Source organism: Siphateles boraxobius, unplaced genomic scaffold (assembly GCF_051911475.1).
Source record: "Siphateles boraxobius isolate OS27281-9 unplaced genomic scaffold, OSU_SipBor_1 48, whole genome shotgun sequence".
Taxonomy (NCBI): Eukaryota; Metazoa; Chordata; class Actinopteri; order Cypriniformes; family Leuciscidae; genus Siphateles; species Siphateles boraxobius.
In genome coordinates this window covers 13,382,158-13,403,425 of record NW_027509119.1, presented here as the reverse complement: position 1 = coordinate 13,403,425, position 21,268 = coordinate 13,382,158, and the positions used below count along the sequence as shown (strand labels likewise).

General features: G+C 41.3%; 1 protein-coding gene across 1 annotated transcript in view; it reads right to left on the bottom strand.

Moving 5' to 3' along the window:
- Positions 1–3,187: 3,187 nt before the first annotated feature.
- arhgef40 (Rho guanine nucleotide exchange factor (GEF) 40) overlaps positions 3,188–21,268 on the bottom strand; it is a 97,272-nt gene continuing 79,191 nt past the window's right edge. The window contains exons 24-27 of the mRNA XM_077202061.1: positions 9,255–9,365; positions 7,126–7,235; positions 6,992–7,054; positions 3,188–5,994 (exon numbers count right to left, since the gene is read on the bottom strand). Coding sequence (XP_077058176.1) covers positions 7,028–7,054; positions 7,126–7,235; positions 9,255–9,365 — 248 coding nt within the window. The 3' untranslated portion in view covers positions 3,188–5,994; positions 6,992–7,027. The remainder of the gene's footprint in view (positions 5,995–6,991; positions 7,055–7,125; positions 7,236–9,254; positions 9,366–21,268) is intronic.

Below are 21,268 nucleotides of genomic sequence, written 5' to 3'. Positions count from 1 at the left end.
ATCACCCGCCCCCAACACTTTGATTGTCTCGTACGCCGCAGCTCAAATGCACCAATTAATATGCAGAGAGTGAGTGAGACGGAGACAAAAAAAAAATAGAAAGGAAGAAAAAAACATGCAGAGGTGGGGGGTGGCGTGGAGAACAGGAAGGAGTGAAAGAAGGGCAATGAAATGACAGATGAAGAGGAAAAGAGAGAAACATGAGGTGGTCTGAGGGGGAGATGAAATCTGATAGATTTTAGAGAGAAGAAAGGAAGAAAAAAAGAGGGATGGAAGAAGAGAGCAGGGGACCAATGGAGAATCAATATGCACATATTTAGTCAGAGATAGAGGGATCGATTGGGTGAGGATAGAGAGTAGAGAGAGTAGAGAGAGAGAGAGAGAGAGAGAGTAGAGGGGTTAAAGGGGTGGAGTGATGTGGCATTGGCTGCTGTCTCTTTGTCGCAGTGTCAGGGTATTGATACTGTAATATCGCCATGACAATAGCACCGTGGCGACGGCCATGACGACGCCTGGCAGCACAATGCAGCAGCAGTACTGAGGGCAGTGAGGCATTACAGGCCAGAGAAAACAGAGACAGACGGGGGGAGGTTGGCAGGTGCATGTCTGCTGCTCTTATGAATGTATATGTAAGCATTATAGAAGCCCAAAATCTGTACTGGGGGGGGGGGGGGGGGGGGGGGGGGGGAGTGAATACAAGTATTTAAGGTTCTGCTGGCATGTGAAGCTCAAGATGCTCTTGGGAACGTCAACTCACGCTGAAGAACATGATCATCAGGGTTTGCACAAACTCTAGAAGTTCATGTCAGCTGTCATTAATGCAAAAAGGGAACAAATTAGAAAAAATAATTTTTTCAGTTCAGTTTAACTTAAATTGTTCTACTGATAATATGTGTATTAAAAAAAATATATGTTGATTGATAAAAATTTAATCAATTTCATAACATTTGGATTACTTGCAGTTGATCGCATATCAGTTTCGGAAAAAAGTAAAGATTAAGACTAGTGCAGCATATAAAGTAAAACATTCAAAAGAAATGACAACGAGAATGGACCCTTTTCACAGACTGTGATTATGCGTTTCAACAAATGCCATAAATGTAATGTACATTTATAACACTATATTTAATGTTACCCTGGCATCATATGGCAAAAAAAGTGTTTCTATGGAAGCCCATTTCCACCACATAAGGAAATAAATGCTCATATAAAATCATGATTATGACATAAATAGTTCATAATTGATAACAATTTGAATTGAAGATAAAATGTCAAAATAATGAGATGACAAAAAACGTCAAAATTTTCTCATAATTCTGACTGTCATAATTGTCACTTCTTATTTCATTATTCTCATTATCTCAGTATCATGACCGTCTCATTACTTTGACTTTTTATTTCACAATTCCAACCTTTTATGTTATAATTATGGATATTATCTCGATAGAATTTTTCATAATTTAGATTTTTATCTCATTATTATGAGTGTCATAACTTTGACTTTTTATTTCATAATTCTGACCTTATGTCAGATTGTGTATTAATAAATTATATTATGCCATATTATTTGTCAATTATAACTTTTATCTGATAATTTTGACTTCCATAATTATAACTTTATTTCATAATTTCAACCGTGCCATGATTTTAACATTTTCTCAATTATGAATTAGTATTTCAAAATGTAACTCTTAATTGTAAACTCTAATATTGTATCTCAAATAAATATAAAAAAAGTATATATATACATATAGTTATTTTAAGTTGTACTAATATTTCACAATATTATTGTATTTTATTATTAAATAAATGCAGCCTTGCTGAGCTTTTTGCCACCACAGAATAATAAAAAAAAAATGCCTTTTTATCTAACAATTCTGACTTTTTTAGTTAAACACTTTTACATTTAGCAATTCTGACTTTTTTTTTCTTGGAATTCTGAGTTTACATATCCTGTGACTTTTTATCTCACAATTCTGACTTTTTTTCCTCCTCACAACTGCAAGTTCATATCTCACAATTCTGACTTTGATCTTAGAATTGGAAATTAATGTCTTACAATTCTGAGTATATTTCTTGTTTTTCAGAATTGTGAGATAAAAAGCAATTACCCTTTTATTTTTTTATTCTGTGGCAGAAACAAGCTTTCTTTTGAACACATTAAAAAACTCTTACAAGCCCCAAATTCTTATATGTAGGCTACTCCTAAATATAAAATTGTTATTTGCTTTAAAGGTATAAAAATGCAAATTATTTGGCAGTGCAGAAAAGTGAAGAAAGGGGCATGACGCAGGCCAGATTCGAACCTGCGTCTGTGATCACAACATCTCTTTTAGGCTCATGATCATTTTCCACTGCTCCTTGACAAATGAGCCTATTATTGCTGTTAATTGCAATGAAGGCATGTTTTCAGATAGCACATCTACTTTGTATAATGTGTTGTAATATCATCCTCGCCACATGCGTGATCCTCAAGACAAATGGCTGCTTGTCAGCACATAAGTCAGTGTGAGTGACCGGCATTGCTCTCTCTCTCTTTATGTGTGCTTCCCCTCACTCGCCCCATCCCTCCTTAATATGATGTAAAAAGCTAATCGCATGCAAATGTCTGTTGTCCCGGTAACACGGCCGAAAAATCCCTTTGATGTTTCACCCAACTCATTCTCTCCACGTTCTCTTTGTTCGCCCGAGTCTCTCTGCCTCGCCCCCCCCCCTTTCTCTCTCTCTCTCTCTCTCTCACTTTCTACCCCCCCCTCCCCATTTAAACCCATTCTCTCGCTCTCTTCACATTTCTATCAAGACAAAAACTTCTCTGCCCTCAGCCATACCTTTCTCACACTCGCTGCGTCTGCTGCACCCCCCGCTCACTCACTCGTCTGCCTCATTCTTTCGCTCTTGTTCTCCATCTCTCCCCTCTCTGTGCCTCTCCGTCTGTCCCTCCTTCATTTCCCATCATACCATCTACTGTCTTTGGCCTCTCTCTCTCTCTCTCTCTTTTTCTCTCTGCACACTCTTTTCATCTCTTTTTTCCCCCTTTCAAAAATGTGATCCCTTCTGCTGGTCACTGAGTGGCTGCCATTTTCAGCGTGTCAGTAATGTTGTCAAGTGCGTATCCCGCATAATGCTCTCATATGCACCAAATGTCATCAGGCTCTAAAATGGCTGCGGGGGGAAAAAAAGGGAACAATTTGGTTGTGTTCATTTAATAATCCCAAAAAAGACAATTAAACAGTTACAAAGTCAAAAAGGAGCATGCAATTTAAAGAATTCAAAAATGTAAACATTAATACATGAGTTCATGAGAGGCTTCTAAAGACAGCTTGTTTCTCTGGCACACGTTCCTGTTTACAATCAAAACTATGAATCACGCCAAGGTATTTATGGTTTTGGGAGAGTTGGATCGCGCACACGCCCCACTGCGGAGAGTATTTTTGGCCTGAATGTGGGTTTAGTGCTGTGGATACAGTACATTCCTCCCACAGTTGCACAGGTTTGGGATCGGTCACATTTCAGTCCTTCACTCTTCTCCAAGCAATCTGTCTTTCTCAGAAATTGGATTCATCCTCTGAACTGCCTAAATGATCATATCATTTATTTTTTACTAGCATAGCACATTTCTATTGCTATTGCTCTTCCAAAATTCTCAGTTTTGTTTTTATTTCAGAATCAACATTGTCTAAGATGATTCTCTTAAAATTCCTTCAGTTCTTTGACTTCAGACTTTTGTCTTAGCACAGTCGAGACGTTATTGAAATGTCTTTTTCTCAGGAGGATAATAAGGAGACCTCAGTCTCAATTTCTTCTCCATTTAATCTTTTAGCTACTAAAATTTAAATTTATATTCATGTTAAGCTTAATTGACAGCATTTGTGGCATAATGTTGATATTTCAACTCAACTCTCTTGGACTACCTTGTGAAAAAGTACTCTAGCATATATTTAAAAGAATATACTTAAGTGTTAATATAATGAAAGTCTAAAATGCACGTTTGAGCGGTCTTAACTGAAAACTTGCACTGATACATCTTAAAATATGTCAGTGCCATTGTTTTGTCTCAAGATGCACATCAGTAATGTTTTTATTTTTTTATAAAAGCTACTTAAATGTCCTAATTTAACTAAGGCCTAATCCTGGCTTAATCTAATCTCGGTCTGTGAAACCAGGCCAATGATTAAAAATGTACTTTACAGTAGTTTTTTTAATATATATTTATTTCCCTTCTTTCTCACAAGGGACTTACAGTACAATGGACGTAAATGGGGCCAATTTGTAAATGTGAATGCTAAAATGATCGAGGTTTCAATATTATAGTCAAATGATAAACAATATGTGATCTTTCAGAACAAAGATCTTTCAGAATAGTACTTTACATGTTGTCATCTTGCAACTACTGTAATTATGACATGGCGTGAATGCAGCAAAAGTTACATCAAATTTTACAATTTTGTTGCAATGTTAGTAGCCCTGAAATACCTGTAAAAAAATATGATTAAACAAATTTACATCTCAAATAATACAAGTTTTAATAGAAACATTAATTTAGGTTCAATAAAATTATAACTTGTGCTTTTAAATATTGGCCCCATTCACTTGTAAGAGCCTAACCAGAAGTTTGATTCTTAGGTCAAAATATATTTGTGTAGTAATCGAACATTATGCCACAAATGCAGTCGATTTAACTTAACCCAGAATATTCATTTAAAAAGAACCTATTTGAGAATTTGCTTTCATACAGGTGTATTGGCACATCAAGCTCAATAAACAACTTGAAATAAAAACTCTTTAGCACAAGGCAAAACAAAAACTCTAGCTGTTGTTTTATCAGTAAAATAAATGTTCAGAAGCTACAGTTTCCACCATCTAAAATATGCAACAAGACAGATGACTGGAAGTACAAATAGAGCTTATAAAGAATGATTTTACAGAGTCAGACTTCGTAAATTCAAAAGTGGATTAAAGTTGCTCGAGTCAGAGTCAGTTTTTACGCGGTTGAACCTTTGAGTAGATTAGCGTTCCAGTATCTAATACTGCTTAAGACTGTGCAGAATCTTACTAATGGAAAAGCTGAGGGCGGAGTTAAATAATTACATAACTCATAAAGCAAAACACATCATCCATAGCAGCTCTCTTTTGAAATTCAGGTCTAGATTTGGCTCTCAGATTGGCCATGGCAATAAAAGACAGCTGGTGCTTAACTAAATTCAGAGAACGGAGAATAAAACGTTCCCTCTTTCTTCAATACTCTGAGATGGAGATGGGCCGAAATACCAGATGTGTCCTCAGCCAACAGTCTATTTTGATTTGATATCACAAAGTGCAACTTGCTGGATTGACAGAATCTTTCGACAGAAATATTTTGAGAGTCTACGTTTGGAAAAATCGTGCAAAATACGTGTTTTTGGTTCGGATTTGAACCACATTTGCGTCACAGATTACAAAACAAAATGATGTATGAAGCTCTGTAGAATTTCTCTGACTTCTGTAGAATTTCTGCGTCGTTTTGTCGTTCATTTCAATCTTTTCATCATTCAAGTGCACTTAAGCACAGATATCCACCTCAAAGTCAACATAAAAGGTCAAGTTCACTTTCCAGAACATTTCCATGTTTCTCAATTATTGCCCTATCTTTATATTATTTTCAGTCAGAATGGAAAGTTATTACATTTAGATAAAAGATTATGAAGATAAACACTTTTGAAACAGATGAATCGTGCACACCAGAAAAGTGTATTAAGAATGTACAATTTGATTTCATGTTGACTTGAATGTCATCTTTTTTAGTTTCAAATGTATGTGATGGGCCTGAGACTGAAAGTCAATTAAAAAGAGTAACTGAAATGATAAGAAGCGAGACGGCTGCTGACACATGACCTCCAGTCTTCTGTAATCCTGTGTTCACATGGCCGCATGCGTCTCATGATCCAGTTTGTGCCCAGATGTCCCAGTCGTAAATTTATGTTGATGAGTTGATGAAAGAAACAGCACCCATTTTGTCTGGGGAGCAGACAAAAAATATGCTATTATGCATACATACTGTATGTGTGTATCATAACTGATACATCAGGCTCATATAGTATGATATACTAAGAATATGGAGATCATATTCCATATGAAAAAAAACCCCTCAATTTTATTTAAAGGCTCAAACTCGGCAAATATTTGCAGTTTGTTGCAGATATTGATTTTTATATGGCCAAAAAGTAAGATAAAAATCTGATAGCTTGTAATGTAAATCAATGAGATCCATATAACAGTATAGCAGACTACTTGCATAAAAATGCATTTAAATATTTGTTGTCACTTTATATCTTCCAATAATATATCTTAGTAAGATGTTATTAAAATTATTAGTTTTATGATGAAAGCTCTGCAGTTTTACAACATATAATGCAATGTAATGCACTGATGAACAAATAAATGTTCCTCAAAAGCCTGATGGATCATATCATACATTTGAACATGCTTTCTAAAAATATGTATGTATAGTAAACCAAAGTTGTTTCAGGCTGAAAGAGTTCATTTTGAAATATATATAACATAGAAGTTATTCTTAATTTACTTTATAAAAATCATTAAACATTTCACAGTAAAAAAGACACGTGAACCATGACCTGAAGGTGGGAGTTTTTACAATTATACTAAAAGGCATTTTACTTGCTAAAAAAAAATCAATCAGACAGCAGATGGTATGTAGTAGATGTAGTTTTCAGCCAAGTTGATCATGCTCATCATTTAGAGGCTTTAGAATATTTGCATATCAAATATGATACAGTAATTGTAGGGTTAAATGTGCATTTAATAGTATATTCATGTTTTTTTGAATGAGACCCTGCTGGTAAATGCTGCACACTCTGCTTCTAAAAAGCATTTTCCCCCACATATTTGTATCCACATATTCTGAATAAATACATAAACAGGCAACATATAATGTGTAAAAAAATATTTAGTAGAAGAAAAAAATAACAAAAAATAACACATTTAAAATACTTACATGAGTTTTAAGACTTGCATTGTGAGTTGATATGATTCACACAGAGGTGGAGGGTGAAGTGCTCTATAAAACACAATTACATATCATCATCTTTACTCACTGCACGTGTGTGTATGTGAATGTGTGTGACTCACCTGAGTGTGTCCTGTTTGCTCGCTGTTTCTCTTTGAATCTCTTGAAGAGGCGGGCGAGTCGCCCCCTTTCATGCTGCCCACAGAAGACGAATCTGAACAACTGCTCTGAACTGACAGAGAGAATGAGAAAAAGAGTAAAAACTTGTTCAAAAATAGTCTAGGGTCACTAGAGTTCATAATTGTGTTCACAAAAAATTAGAGCCTTTTTAAAACCATTTATATTAGTGGTACTAAAACAACCTACATCACATATGTAATCCATATAAAAAGTCCAGATCAGTGATCACATAATTGATTTGTCTTAAGCCACTTTTTAAGCGTAGTTTTAAAAAATACTGTTTTAATGTGATGAGAGATAAAGTGACATCTGTTGGAAAACAAGGAGTATCGCATGCAGTGAAGGAACATGAGGATGGCCGCTTCCAAAATCGCATGCTCTCTTGAGTAGGTACTTATTTTGAATAAGTAATTACTTCACAGCCGCTAAAAAGCATGTTCTATATAGTAAGAATGTGTGTAGTTTGAATGTTTCCCATGTTGGTATGTACATTCACCATGTTGTCATTATAAATGTGACCTACCAGCATTAATCTATTCTCAAAGTTGGGTTGGGATCATAAAATAGCTTTTTCGAATATCGTTATATTTTCGCGCAATTCCAATGTGTAGCCTAGTATATTTAACATCCCGATTACATGTTGTTAAATGAGTTCATTCCAAGCGCGCTGTATCTTTTTATGGGCATGAGCGATGCTCAATTTACAAATGAATCACTCTTTTGTGACAATTCTGTTCAAAGACTTCATCAAACAAGTTGGCAGATCTGTCTAAATCGGTTCGCAAATCAGTCTGAATGATCTGTTCAGTTCCTTACGCACTGAATCGTCTGAAGCGCGTTCAATCACACTCGACTCAGATTCGTAACCGGAAGATTTAAGAACATCAAGAGCGTTGGATGAAGTGGCCGTGGATCTACAGTTTAGTCTAGTGAAAGCAAAACTGCAAATGCATTATATTTTTGCCAGCGATGAAGATCTTTATTAGTTGAACATCTTCGTAAGCTGTCTGTGAATGAATGATTCCACAGGACGATACATTCGATTTCATTTCATTCAGGTAATACATTTTACAACCAAACAGATTATTACGCCACGATAGCACTACTAAAAAGTATGACATTATCCGTTTTTTGGACATATACATTCATTTATAGGCTACAAATAAACACTTCAGAGCGTCGGCGCACTGGCAAAGGTTAACAGGTGCTACCATTGTGTACAGTTTATGAAATGAACACCCGCCATCCCGCGGTAATGTGTGTGTATTACGCAGGGGCATAGTCACACGAATAGTTTACATTGATTGAAAACTAATTTGTTTAAAAAGGAGGAGGCTATTGCCGGTAAAGGCAGGTTCACATAAAATCATTATGACATATGACATTATTTTTTGATCTAACGAGCATCTGGTTTGGCGATGCAAAAACGGACTGTAGCTACGTCGTGCTTATTGTTTTTTTCTTCTTCCAATTAGCCTACTATGTTAAAAAAATGACGAAAAACATGTTACTTGTTCAATTAAAAAATAGTTTGTTTGATGACAAATCGCTAAAGATGAAATTGGCCTCCCTTTCTGTCATTGTGAGTGTGCTTTTTTTTTTTCTTCGTTTTTTTTTAACGATATTCGACTTTTGCTTCTCTATTGTCGAATGGCATTTTTGGCAGAAATTCACATCCCTACGAGAGGCGAATTATTCTCAAAGACTTACTTTTAGTCATTATTTGGGTAGCACACATATTCTGGATGCCTTCGGCAGAATTCAAATGAGCCATTTTAATCTAGATTAATTACAAGATTACAGTGAGATTAATCTAGATTAAAAAAATAAATCTATGCCCACCTCTAATATATATATATATATATATATATATATATATATATATATTAGTGGTGGGCATAGATTTATTTTTTTAATATATATATTATATACACTATATATATACTGTATATATATATATTTATTTATTTTTTTAATTGTAAAATTGAAGGAAGGTTTCTTTTAGCGTTAGGTTATAGTATGTATGACTATCTGTACACAAGTCTATGCATTTAGAAGTGTGTGTTTGTACCTCTGTCGTTCAGGCTGAAGCTGGAGTCCAGTTCTGAAACTTGAGCTCCTGTCACATCCAGTAGCAGCTTACTGGAAACTCCCATACACAGAGACTCCTTCAGACACAACTCTACACACACACACACACACACACACACACACACACACACACACACACACACACACACACACACACACACACCTTTTTGTCAAATATAAACATGAAAATAGATGTGGTTTTCTTTACAATAAATTGTCTGTGTGACTTATAGTCCAAGTCCAAAGTATAGAAAACGTACCCTGAGAAAGGGAACGAGGACTGCGTCGAATGACACTTTGGGGGGGAACGCCCTTAGCGTAACGCATCTGAAGTATGAATGAAACTAATCCAATCCTGATTGTTGCTGCGTCATGACGTAACATGTGACGGCATACACGGAAGCTACAAAGGCACGCCGGCACACAACAGAGTTAGCTTATGCGATGTAGCAAGTCGCTCCCAGGGAGGGGAAGGCCTGACGAAGGGACGCAGTCCTCGTTCCCTTTCTCAGGGAACAAGGGTTACAGTCGTAACCCGAGGACGTTCCCTTTCGAGGGAACGCGGACTGCATCGAATGACACTTCGGGGGAACGAGTACCCACGTTTGAGCCTGTCGTGGTGTGAAGCTGCTCACAGGCACACTTAGGACGAGAGCACGAGAGTGCCAGGCGTAGACGGGATGTCCAGACTGTAAAACCTAATAAAGGTGTGGGGGGTGGCCCATCCTGCTGCATCGCAGACCTCTTAAATGGGGCCCCCGAGAGGAGGGCTCTAGAGGATGCCATGCCTCTGGTTGAATGAGCCCTCACGGCCAAAGGTGAAGGCAGATTGCGCACCTGGTAGGCCAAGGCAATAGCATGGACAATCCAGTTGCTGATGGTCTGTTTTGAGGCGGGAAGACCCCGTCTTGGGCGACCCAAAACACACCAGCAACTGGTCTGACTTCCGCCATGAAGAGGACCTATGAATGTAAATTTTTAGAGCTCTAACAGGGCAGAGCAGATGAAGTCTCTCCTCATCCGCCGTCACGTGAGGTGGAGGATGAAAAGCCTGCAGAACCATAGAAATAGCCCGGCCTAGGATGTAGGATGGCTTTAATATTGCCTGGAGCAAACTCCAGGCACCCGTTAGATATAGAGAGCGCCTGGAGATCTCCTACCCTCCTCAGAGAAGTAATGGCCAACAGAAAAACCACCTGCAGGGAAAGGTTCTTGGCCTCAGCCGACTCCAGTGGTTCGAAAGGGGGCCTCGGCCAGCCCTTCGAGAACCACTGCCAGGTCTCATGTGGGAACCCTGGTACGAGCCACAGGTCTCATCCTCCAAGCCCCACGGAGGAAACGTACGACCAACTGCTGTCTCCCCAGAGGCCCATCACCCAGAGGAGCGTGGAAAGCCGCAATGGCAGCCACGTACACCTTGAGTGTGGACGGGGTAAGACCAGCTGAAAAGCGATCTTGGAGGAACTCCAGAACTGAAGCCACTGAGCAGTTAACTGGATCCACCTCACACTCTCTACACCAATTGGTAAAGACATTCCACTTTAACCCGTACAATTTCCTCGTGGGGGGACCTCTAGAGCTGAGTGTGGTCTCCACTACTCCAGCTGATAGGCCGGCCTCTAGGTACTGTGCCCCCTCAGGGGCCAGACCCACAGCTTCCATAGCTCTGGCCGAGGGTGAAATATTGAGCCCTCTGCCTGTGTCAGCAGGTCCGTCCTGAGGGGAATCTCCCAAGGAGGGCCGTCTAGGAGCGATACAATGTCTGAGAACCATACTCGGGCCGGCCACAACGGGCTACCAGCAGTAGACTGATCCCGTCGCGACGGACTCTCTCTAAAACTCCCAGGAGCAGAGCGATCGGGAGAAATGCATACAAACGCAGCCTCGGCCACGTCTGCACCATGGCATCCAACCCCAGCGGGGCTGGATGAGTGAGGGAAAACCACAGTGGACAATGGGTCGTCTCTCGAGACACGAATAGGTCCCCTTCCACTGGGCCGAACCTCTGAGATATTGACTCCACCACCTCGGGGTGGAGTCTCCATTCCCCGGGCCTCAGCCCCTGTCTCAACGGGATGTCTGCTCCCTGATTTTGACTCCCTGGGATGTATGTTGCTCTTAGAGATACAGTTTCCCCTGGGACCACAGGAGGATCTGAGTCGCTAGTCTGCATAGAGGGCGAGACCTCAGCCCCCCCTGATGGTTTAAATAGGCCACTACCGACATATTGTCTGACCTCACAACGACATGATGACCTTTGAGGTCCGGCAGGAAGCTCCTCAGAGCTTGGAACACCGCCAACATCTCCAGGCAGTTTATGTGCCAGGAGGAATGATGGTCCTGCCATAGGCCTGTCGTAAAGCGGCCGTCCAAGTACCGCACCCCAACCCGTGAGGGAGGCGTCTGTTGAAACGATTTTCCGGCGACATGACGCTCCCCACACTGGACCTTGGGACAGAAATCAAGCTTTTTTCCACATAGATAGGGAACGAAGGCATCTGCGCGTAACCCTGATCATGCGGAACGGGTTCCCCCTCGGGGAGAACCGCTTGGTTTTCAACCCCCACTGGAGGGCCCTAATGTGCAGCAGGCCAAATGGAATAATGTTGGACGCTGCTGCCATGAGCCCCAACACTCTTTGAAAATGTTTCACAGTAATGGCTTGGCCTAGCTTTATCCTGGACACTGTGGCCGGAATGGACTCAATTTGTGCAGGAGACAATTGTGCCCGCATCGTGACCGAGTCCCACACCACTCCCAGAAACGTGGTTCTCTGGGCTGGTGTCAACACGCTCTTTTTCGTGTTGAGTCTCAAACCCAGGCTTTGGATGTGGGCGAGGACGACATCTCGATGCCGAACCGCCAGCTCTTGTGACTTGGCCAGAATCAGCCAGTCATCGATATAATTGAGTACCCTGGTGCCCTGGAGCCTCGGGGTGCTAGAGCTGCATCCATACATTTGGTAAATGTGCCTGGGGAGAGAGCTAGGCCGAACGGAAGAACCCGGTATTGGTACGCTTCGCCCCCGAAAGCGAACCTCAGGAAATTCCTGTGAGATGGAAGGATGGATATGTGGAAGTATGCGTCCTTTAGATCTATCGTGACAAACCAATCCTCGGATTGAATTTGACTCACGATGATGGTAATAGTGAGCATCTTGAACCTGAATCTCCTCAGAATCAGAATCAGAAAGAGCTTTATTGCCAAGTGTGCTTGCACACACAAGGCATTTGTTTTGGTACTCAGGCTTCCAGTGGACATATACAAATACAACAAGAAACATAATACTACAAATTATAATAAAAAAATAAAAATAAAAATATATGAGAATAAAAGTATCACAGTTGGGTTTAGTCAGAATAGACATTTTCAGATTTACAGATTATGAACATATTTATAGTGTTTTGAATATTATAAATAAATAAATCTACATATAAGTATCACCTGAGTTGTAGGGTATTGCACTAAACAGTGGGAGTATTGCACTTAAGGCATATGCCTTGGGAGGAGTGTTAACTGTTCAGGAGTGAAATGGCCTGTGAGAAGAAACTGTTCCTGTGCCGAGATGTTCTTGTGGCCAGTGATCTGAGTCGCCGTCTTGACGTTAACAATTCAAACAGGTGGTGTACAGGGTGAGTGGAGTCTGTGATGATTTTACCTGCTCTCTTCCTCATTCTGGAAGAGTACAGGTCCTGGAGGTTTGGCAGGGGGGCACCAATAATCCTCTCCGCAGTCCGGACTGTCCGTTGTAGTCTCCTGTTGTCTGATTTGGTAGCTGAAACAAACCAGACAGTGATGGAAGTGCATACGACAGACTCAATGACGGCTGAGTAGAACTGAATCAGCAGCTCCTGTGGCAAGTTGAACTTCCTCAGCTGGCGAAGGAAGTACAGTCTCTGCTGGGCTTTTTCACAATGGAGTCAATGTGATTGTCCCACTTCAGGTCCTGAGAGATGGAAGTGCCCAGGAACCCGAATGACTCCACTGCATCCACAGTGCTGTTCATGATGGTGAGTGGGGGGAGTGCTGGGCTGTTCCTCCTGAAGTCCACGTTCATCTCCACTGTTTTCAGCGTGTTCAGCTCAAGGTTGTTATAACTGCACCAGACAGCCAGCTGTTCAACCTCCAGTCTGTAAGCAGACTCGTCACCGTTTCGGATGAGACCGATGACAGTGGTGTCGTCGGCAAATTTCAGGAGCTTGACAGTGGGGTCTTTAGAAGTGCAGTCATTAGTGTACAGGGAGAAGAGCAGTGGGGAGAGAACGCACCCTTGGGGGGCGAGAGTGCTGGTGGTGGGAGTCCTGGATGTGTGTTTCCCCAGTCTCACTCGCTGCTGCCGGACCGTCAGGAAGCTCGTGATCCACTGACAGATCGAGGATGGTATGGAGAGCTGGGTCAGTTTTGCTGTGAGAAGACCATGCATGATGGTATTGAAGGCAGAACTGAAGTCCACAAAGAAGATCCTTGCATAAGTCCCTGGTCTGTCGAGATGTTGCAGGATATAATGCAGTCCCATGTTGACTGCATCATCCACAGACCTGTTTGCTCTGTAAGCAAACTGAAAGGGATCCAGCAGGGGTCCAGTGATGTCCTTCAGGTGGGCCAACACCAGTCTTTCAAACGACTTCATGACCACAGACGTGAGAGCGACAGGTCTGTAGTCATTAAGTCCAGTGATTTTGGGTTTTTTGGGGACAGGAATGATAGTGGAGCGTTTGAAACAGCAGGGAACTTCACACTGCTCCAATGATCTATTGAAGATCTGCGTGAAGACCGGGGCCAGTTGGTCAGCGCAGGCTTTTAAACAAGCAGATGAGATGCCGTCTGGGCCTGAGGCTTTCCTAGTCTTCTGTTTTTTGAAGACTCTGCTCACGTCCTCCACACAGACCTTAAGCTCAGGTTGGATGGCAGGAGGGGGGAGTAATGGGGGTGCAGGAGGTGATGGTGAATGTGTGAAGTGCAGGTCAGAGCCAGTGTGTGGTGTGAATGAGGGCTGCAATAAAATGAGTTTAAATCATCAGCCAGGTGTTGATTGTCCACAGATCGGGGGGATGGTGACTTGTAGTTGGTGATGTTCCTCAGGCCATTCCAGACTGATGATGGGTCGTTGGATGAAAACTGTTTTTTCAGTTTTTCTGAGTAGCTTCTTTTAGTCTCCTTTGTCAGTCTGTTTCTGGGCTGGTTATACAAGATTTTATCCCCACTTCTGTATGCATCCTCTTTGGCATGACGAAGGTGTTTGAGTTTTCCAGTAAACCATGATTTATCATTAGTAAATGATAAGAATGTCCTGGTAGGAATGCATGTATCCTCAAAGAAACTTATATATGATGTTACAGTATCTGTGAGCTCATCCAGATCGCTGGTAGCAGCTTCAAAAACAGTCCAATCAGTGCAATCAAAGCAGGCCTGTAGATTCTGCTCTGCTTCATTAGTCCATCTTTTTACAGTCCTTATTACAGGTTTAGCTGATTTCAGTTTCTGCCTGTAGGTCGGTATGAGATGAACCAAACCGTGATCAGAGAGCCCCAAAGGTGCTCGTGAGACGGAGTGATACGAATTTTTTATTGTGGTGTAACAGTGGTCCAGTATATTACTGTCTCGGATGGGACATGTAACGTGCTGTCTGTATTTTGGTAGTTCACGGGAAAGATTTGCTTTGTTAAAATCCCCAAGAATGATTAAAAGAGAGTCAGGATACCTTTGTTCTGTTTCAGCTATTTGTTCAGCCAGCTGTTGTAGCGCCGTGCTCACGCGTCTGGAGGGATGAATAAATTCACGAGAATGAAAGAGGAAAACTCCCGAGGCTAGTAGAAAGGTTTACAGTTTATGAAATGTGCCTCTTAATTTGGAGAGCACATCTTCTTCAGTGTTGTTACATCTGAACACCAACTTTCGTTAATGTAGAAACACAATCCACCACCTCTTGTTTTCCCCGTTAGCTCCGCGATGTGATCCGCTCGGAACAGCTGGAAGCCCGGCAGATGTATTGCGTTGTCCGGTATGGCTTCACTCAGCCAGGTTTCAGTGAAGCACAGAGCAGTAGAGTTTAAAAAATCCTTGTTAGTGCGGGTGAGGAGAAGAAGTTTGTCCGTTTTGTTAGGAAGGGATCGGAGATTCGCGATATGAATACTGGGGAGTGCAGTGCACAGGCCGCGCTCGAGGAGTTTAAAAAGCACGCCGGCTCGCTTCCCGTGTTTGCCTCTGACCGTGCGTTTGAACAACAACGCTGCTCCTCCAACGAGTATGTCCTGCAAGACGTCCGAATAATCAAAAACTGTAGAAAAGTTATCTGGTGTGTGTTTCCTAATGTCCAGTAGTTCGTCTTTGGTGAAACTGATAGGAAAAGAATGACTAAACTTAGAACAAACGAACAAAAACAACACAATGGCTGGAGAGCCCAACACCGAGGCAGCCGTCTGCGGCGCCATCTTGGATCTTGGCTCTAAAATTTCAGAGAACGATTCAAGTGTCTGAGATCTATTATTGGACGCAACCCCCCATCATTTCTGGGAACTATAAAGAAGCGGCTGTAAAACCCGGACTCCCTGTCTGGTGGAGGAATACGTTCTATCCACCTTTTTCCTGGTTAGCGAATTTACACATGATTCATAGCGGGTTTGAACCGGAAGCCGGTTATCCTTTTCCGGTTCGAAGCTTTATGAAGATTAAGCGCCACTTGCTCAGAATGCCGCAGTGATGTGCTGGTTAGAAAATATGTGAAATAAGTAGGTCCGCCCCTGCCCGTGCACGACTGAAGTTGGGTTGGAAGTTATGTATACTATATGGGAGAGAATGCTAAACCATAATGAGTGTTTTCGTAATATATTGCCTATTCTGCATCTCAACGCACGCATAAGCTTGCCACAAAAAACCCGGCAAAAGTAATGATTATGCATTAAACATTTGAATTTTTTATTAATAACTAGTGTTTTCTGTAAGTGTCGACTGCAAAGATAAATTTGATGATACTGACTCGCCATCTTCGCAGTAGTGAACGCGCCTATAGAGAGAAATGGACACTTCATACAAATTAACATATAGGCTACATAAGCAGAGAGCAGCCCATTCTGCTTGTTTTAATTATTTTGTTTAAAAGTACACATTTCAAGCTTTCTATAGATATACTTATCATGTTTGTGAGGCAAGTAACTTATACGCTGAGTTTTGTTGATTGATAAGACGCGCTCCCGTTCACGCGCCCGCGCCTCCGTGTCCTGTATATCTACTATTTGTGCTTCTTATTTATTATTCCAGGCAATTTGTTGATAAAACATTGATAAAAATGAAGATACAATTTATACTAAACGAAATTCACTTTAAAGAAAGGCTTTCTACAAAACAAAACTTGATAAGTGGTCAAAATCATGTCTGAGCCATTCCAAATGTTTTCCGATATATTGGGCATCTTATGATCATATCTGACTCATCTTATGCGGTTCCCTTTTCATATAATCAACATAGATGAAATAAAAATAAAAAAAAACATTATATTGTGAAACTTAATTATAAAACGTATGTTTAGTTTTTTTTTTGTTTAACTTATATTTAAGCGTCACACTGCTCCGCTTTGCTCATGTGCTCTGGTGTGTAGCCTATAGCCTTTACATGCATGTGTGCGTGATGTGATGGAGGGGTGCGATTCTCGAATATTAATTGCATAATACCCAGCGATCTTCGAATATTATTTTTGCTTGAAATGCCCATCCCTACTGGTAACGTATTACACCTTTTCGTTGGATGCTTCAGTTTTAGCGCAGCTAACCAAAAACGTCTACTCTCTGGTATTGAATGTAGCTGATACAGAACCGGACATAGGCATTCTCTCCTTTTTATCTTATGTTCAAAGCACCCAGTTCCTCAAAAGTTTTTTATCTTCTTTGAATTGTTAAAACAACCAACAGCAGCACATGTAGAGCCTGAACTCATTCTCTCACTGCTAATACAGTACGAACCAGAAGTAGGCAGCCGGAGTCGTCGTCATGGCGGCACCCATTGTTTAGAGCAGAATAAGGTGGATAGCCTCCTTTACCAGCAGGAAGTTTACTTCCAATACCCGACCTTGCACTGGGTCGACTACAGTCCAGACCACCCCGTTTAACCTTGGTGGATGGAAACTGAACTGCAGCCTGTACCCCTTTTGAATGGTGCACAGGGCCCATGGATAAATATTTGTGAGATTTTTCCATGCATCAAAATATTTTACCAAAGGAACCAGGCTCTCCCCTGAAGGGGATCTCCGGCAGGGTTCGACCGAAAACAATTCTCGATGGGCGGACGCGATTGCTGTCTTCACAATATATTTGGTTTTCATCTCTCGAGAAGAAAATCAACACGATCGAGGCTGAAACACCCGAAAACGCACGGCTGTGCGCGTCGAGATATTTCTCAATGAACACAGCCAGCACCCTCAGGAGCTGACTGTTCATGCCTCGCACACACACAGAATCTTCATGGCAATGTAGACCCGTAATCTACGCGCTGCCTCGGCAAACACGGGATCCGAGCCACTATAGATTCTGTATTGTAATGTACGACCTTAAATCTACGCGCTGCCTCGACAACGCGAGATCCCAGCCACAGAATCTTCATTGCAGAGTAGACTCGTAATCAACACGCTGCCTCGGCAAACGCGAGATCCGAGCCACTATAGATTCTGTATTGCAATGCAGACCTTTAATCAACGCGCTGCCTCGGCAAACGCGAGATCCGAGCCACTATAGATTCTATATTGCAATTTCTTTTTTCTTGCAGACCTTTATTTAGGACAATTCTTATGGGACAAACAACACCAAATAGGACAGACAGTTTGACACAGAGCGCTTGCTGAAGAGCAAAAAGCTAACTCTGTTGTGTGCCGGCGTGCCTTTGTAGCTTCCGTGTATGCCGTCACATGTTACATCATGACGCAACACCAATCAGGTCAGGATTGGATTAGTTTCATTCATACTTCAGATGCCCCCCCCTCCCCCCCAAAGTGTCATTCGACGCAGTCCGAGTTCCCTCGAAAGGGAACACCATTAAACACTATGGTTAATGAACAAAACAGAATACAATGTGGAGTAAAGTATAATTTAAGTCTCATTTGCTTAAAGATATGACAAAAGTAAATGAAAATCAATGCCTTAATTACTGACACGGCTCCAATTCCCATAATTAATTAATCATTAATCACAAATTGGTCTTTTCCAAAAACTGCCCCTAGACAAGATCCTGCAGAAAAAAAAAAACATACATGGACAGAAGACATCTAATTAAAATGTCTTGTAATGTTGTCTTAATTATACATAAATAACTAGGTCAATAACTGCAAAGTATTCATATTTAAGAGCTCAATAATTAGGGAGAATGGGCACTTAGTTAATTAAGCAGAACTTTGTAGTATTTAACAAATGGATTTTTGACAGTAAAATCTAAAGCTAAAGTTGTGTAAAACATAAATAAATCAAAAACTGTTCAAAATCCTAGTACGCTGCCTATCAAGACATCACCTGCAAGTATCATAAGACTTATTCTGACAATTTACATGGTGACGTTTGGTAATTTTAGAAATCACAGGAAGTAGTGGTCCAGTCTGAATCGCAAATGTCAGTGTTTTTCTCTCACCACTGCAGAGGAAATTTTTTGGCAGAATAACTTTTATAAATAACTTTTTAATAACCAGGCTGGTCTGTATTTAATTGTGTCTCAATCGTCATATCTGAGTAGGCATGTAAACTGTAAGAATTAATAAATTAGAAAATGCCGGGAAGTCTGGTTGAGGAACGACCACTCCCCAAGAAGACTAAGGACCTTTCTCGAAATTAACATTTGACTCACTCTTGAGAAACTAGCATCCCCGAGTCAATCACCTCCCCATGTTGTCTCTCTCTCACGCTGAGATAACCAGATATTCACCCAAAAATCTATATGGTTTAATGTGAATAATTAACATATAGTATTATACATGTTTAGTATCATTTGAAATGTCTCAGTGTGATTGGTACAAAGGTCTCATTCCCAAAGAAGTAAACCAAAAGGTAATTAAGTTTTTTAAGAGTTTAGAGATAACTTGCACACAGAGGAGGGTGTGTTTTCCAGGCAAATGGCATCCTGCTCCCAAAAGGTGTAAACTCTAAATGCAAATTCCCATTGTTAGCAAATGTTTCCATGTGAAATAAGTTTCTGTCTCGGTCTGATGCAGCGAGAAGCTCAGGGCGATTTGTAGCTCAAATTAGCCGTGATGGGGAGTGTGGGCAAGACACTCAGCATCATGTATTTTCTAATGTCAGGTTCACATCTTTTCCCTTTATTCCAGAGCATTTGATGTTTTGTATTACTATCTTTGAACTGATTATGAAATTGGCATGATACATTTACCTGACATAATTAAATTGTAAACATTTGATTTTATTCTGACTTAATCTAAAATTGTTTTCCCAATTAGATTAAACGGATTTGTATGTTACCGCAAAATCTGCGTCAGATTAGTGACGACTAATATTTGACACTAATTCAAGTGTACTTGGTTTGTAAAGACAAGAAGTTAATTTCCGTTTAGGACAGCAAATTGCTGCTTGACCAACCTAAATTTGTGTGTGTCTTACCTCTGTTTAAATTTAATGTTACTTTAGAATAAGTGTACGTGGGAAACCACGGCATGGCCAATCCAAAGCTATTATAAAAGAAGTAATGTTGGTCGACTTATATCTGTAGAAGTGGCCATACCTCTGCTTGAAGGAAAAATTATTTTAAATTCAAGTGTACACAAAAACCACGGGGTACACGGGTATACAAGATTTCCATTACACGAGAGTAGATGTTAAAACTTCATGCTGATTTGTACTCGGCTTTCGCCAAGATAAGCACCAACTAAGACATAGCTTTACAGTAACCTATGCTTCTCTATCCATTTACGCTTCTTTCCATATGGTGATGTAAATCTCCTTCTGTCTAGTGTTAAAATGCGTCAGCACACACAACGGCTGCAACCACAGTGCGGTCCCCCCATGAAAACCGTCTGGATTGAGCTGAGTAGGGGACATCTCTAGGGTCTTCAAGTGGGCACCTTCCGTCCTCAGTGTTTCGTCGACTAGCCCACGACACCTCAAGAGGGCTCGACAGTGACTCTGGCGTCCCAGAGTCACCCCCCTCCGTCCCCCACTCAACTCAGCCCAGCTTACTGACCTCTACATCCCTCCTGCTGCTGAGACCTAACCACAATCTCACAATCTCTCCGCAACCCAACCATACGCGCCAACCCGTTTGAATAAGGCTGTCGAGCCCCACTGGTGCGTTAATATGCAGTTTCAGTGCTAACGGTTCCGTATGGCATACCACCTACCGCAAAACACAATATCTGCCCAACCACCTGCCATTCACGCAATATACACGGGAACGTAATGACTGTAAATACTATACAACCTATACAAATAAACCAACAGACTCTTCAAGTTTTCAAGAATTCTACGAAACCGTAGCATGGCGGCCTGTACACAGCCAGCTAGAATCGTTCCGTCTTAACCACAGCCAGTTGCTGCTCCTTTCTGCTGCTTCAGATAAGTTCTTTACTGTGCGACGCAACTCTTGAATCCGACGTCTCTGAGGAACCGGGTTGTAGAGTGTGCCACAAAACCTCGACAACCCACTTCCACTGGATAAACCTGGACTCTCCATCCTCGCTGTTCTGCTTCAGTGGCCAGATGAGCATACCGCAGTTTCTTCCTCTCATATGCCTCATCTACCGCATCCTCCCATGGCACTGTTAACTCTATCAGTTGACCAATGCGTGCTGATCCAGACCACAAAACAATATCTGGTCGTAGGTTAGTGGTGGCAATCTCAGGTGGAAAAATAAGCCGTTGATCCAGATCAGCCAGCATCTTCCAGTCCCTAGCAGCTTACAGTTTTCCTGGGCGAGAATTGGTGTTAGCACCTTTTCTTGGTGGTTGCTCGCCTGGGCGGAGGGATATTGTCTTCCGCGTGTAATGTTTTGCTAGAACAGGCGGCAACTTA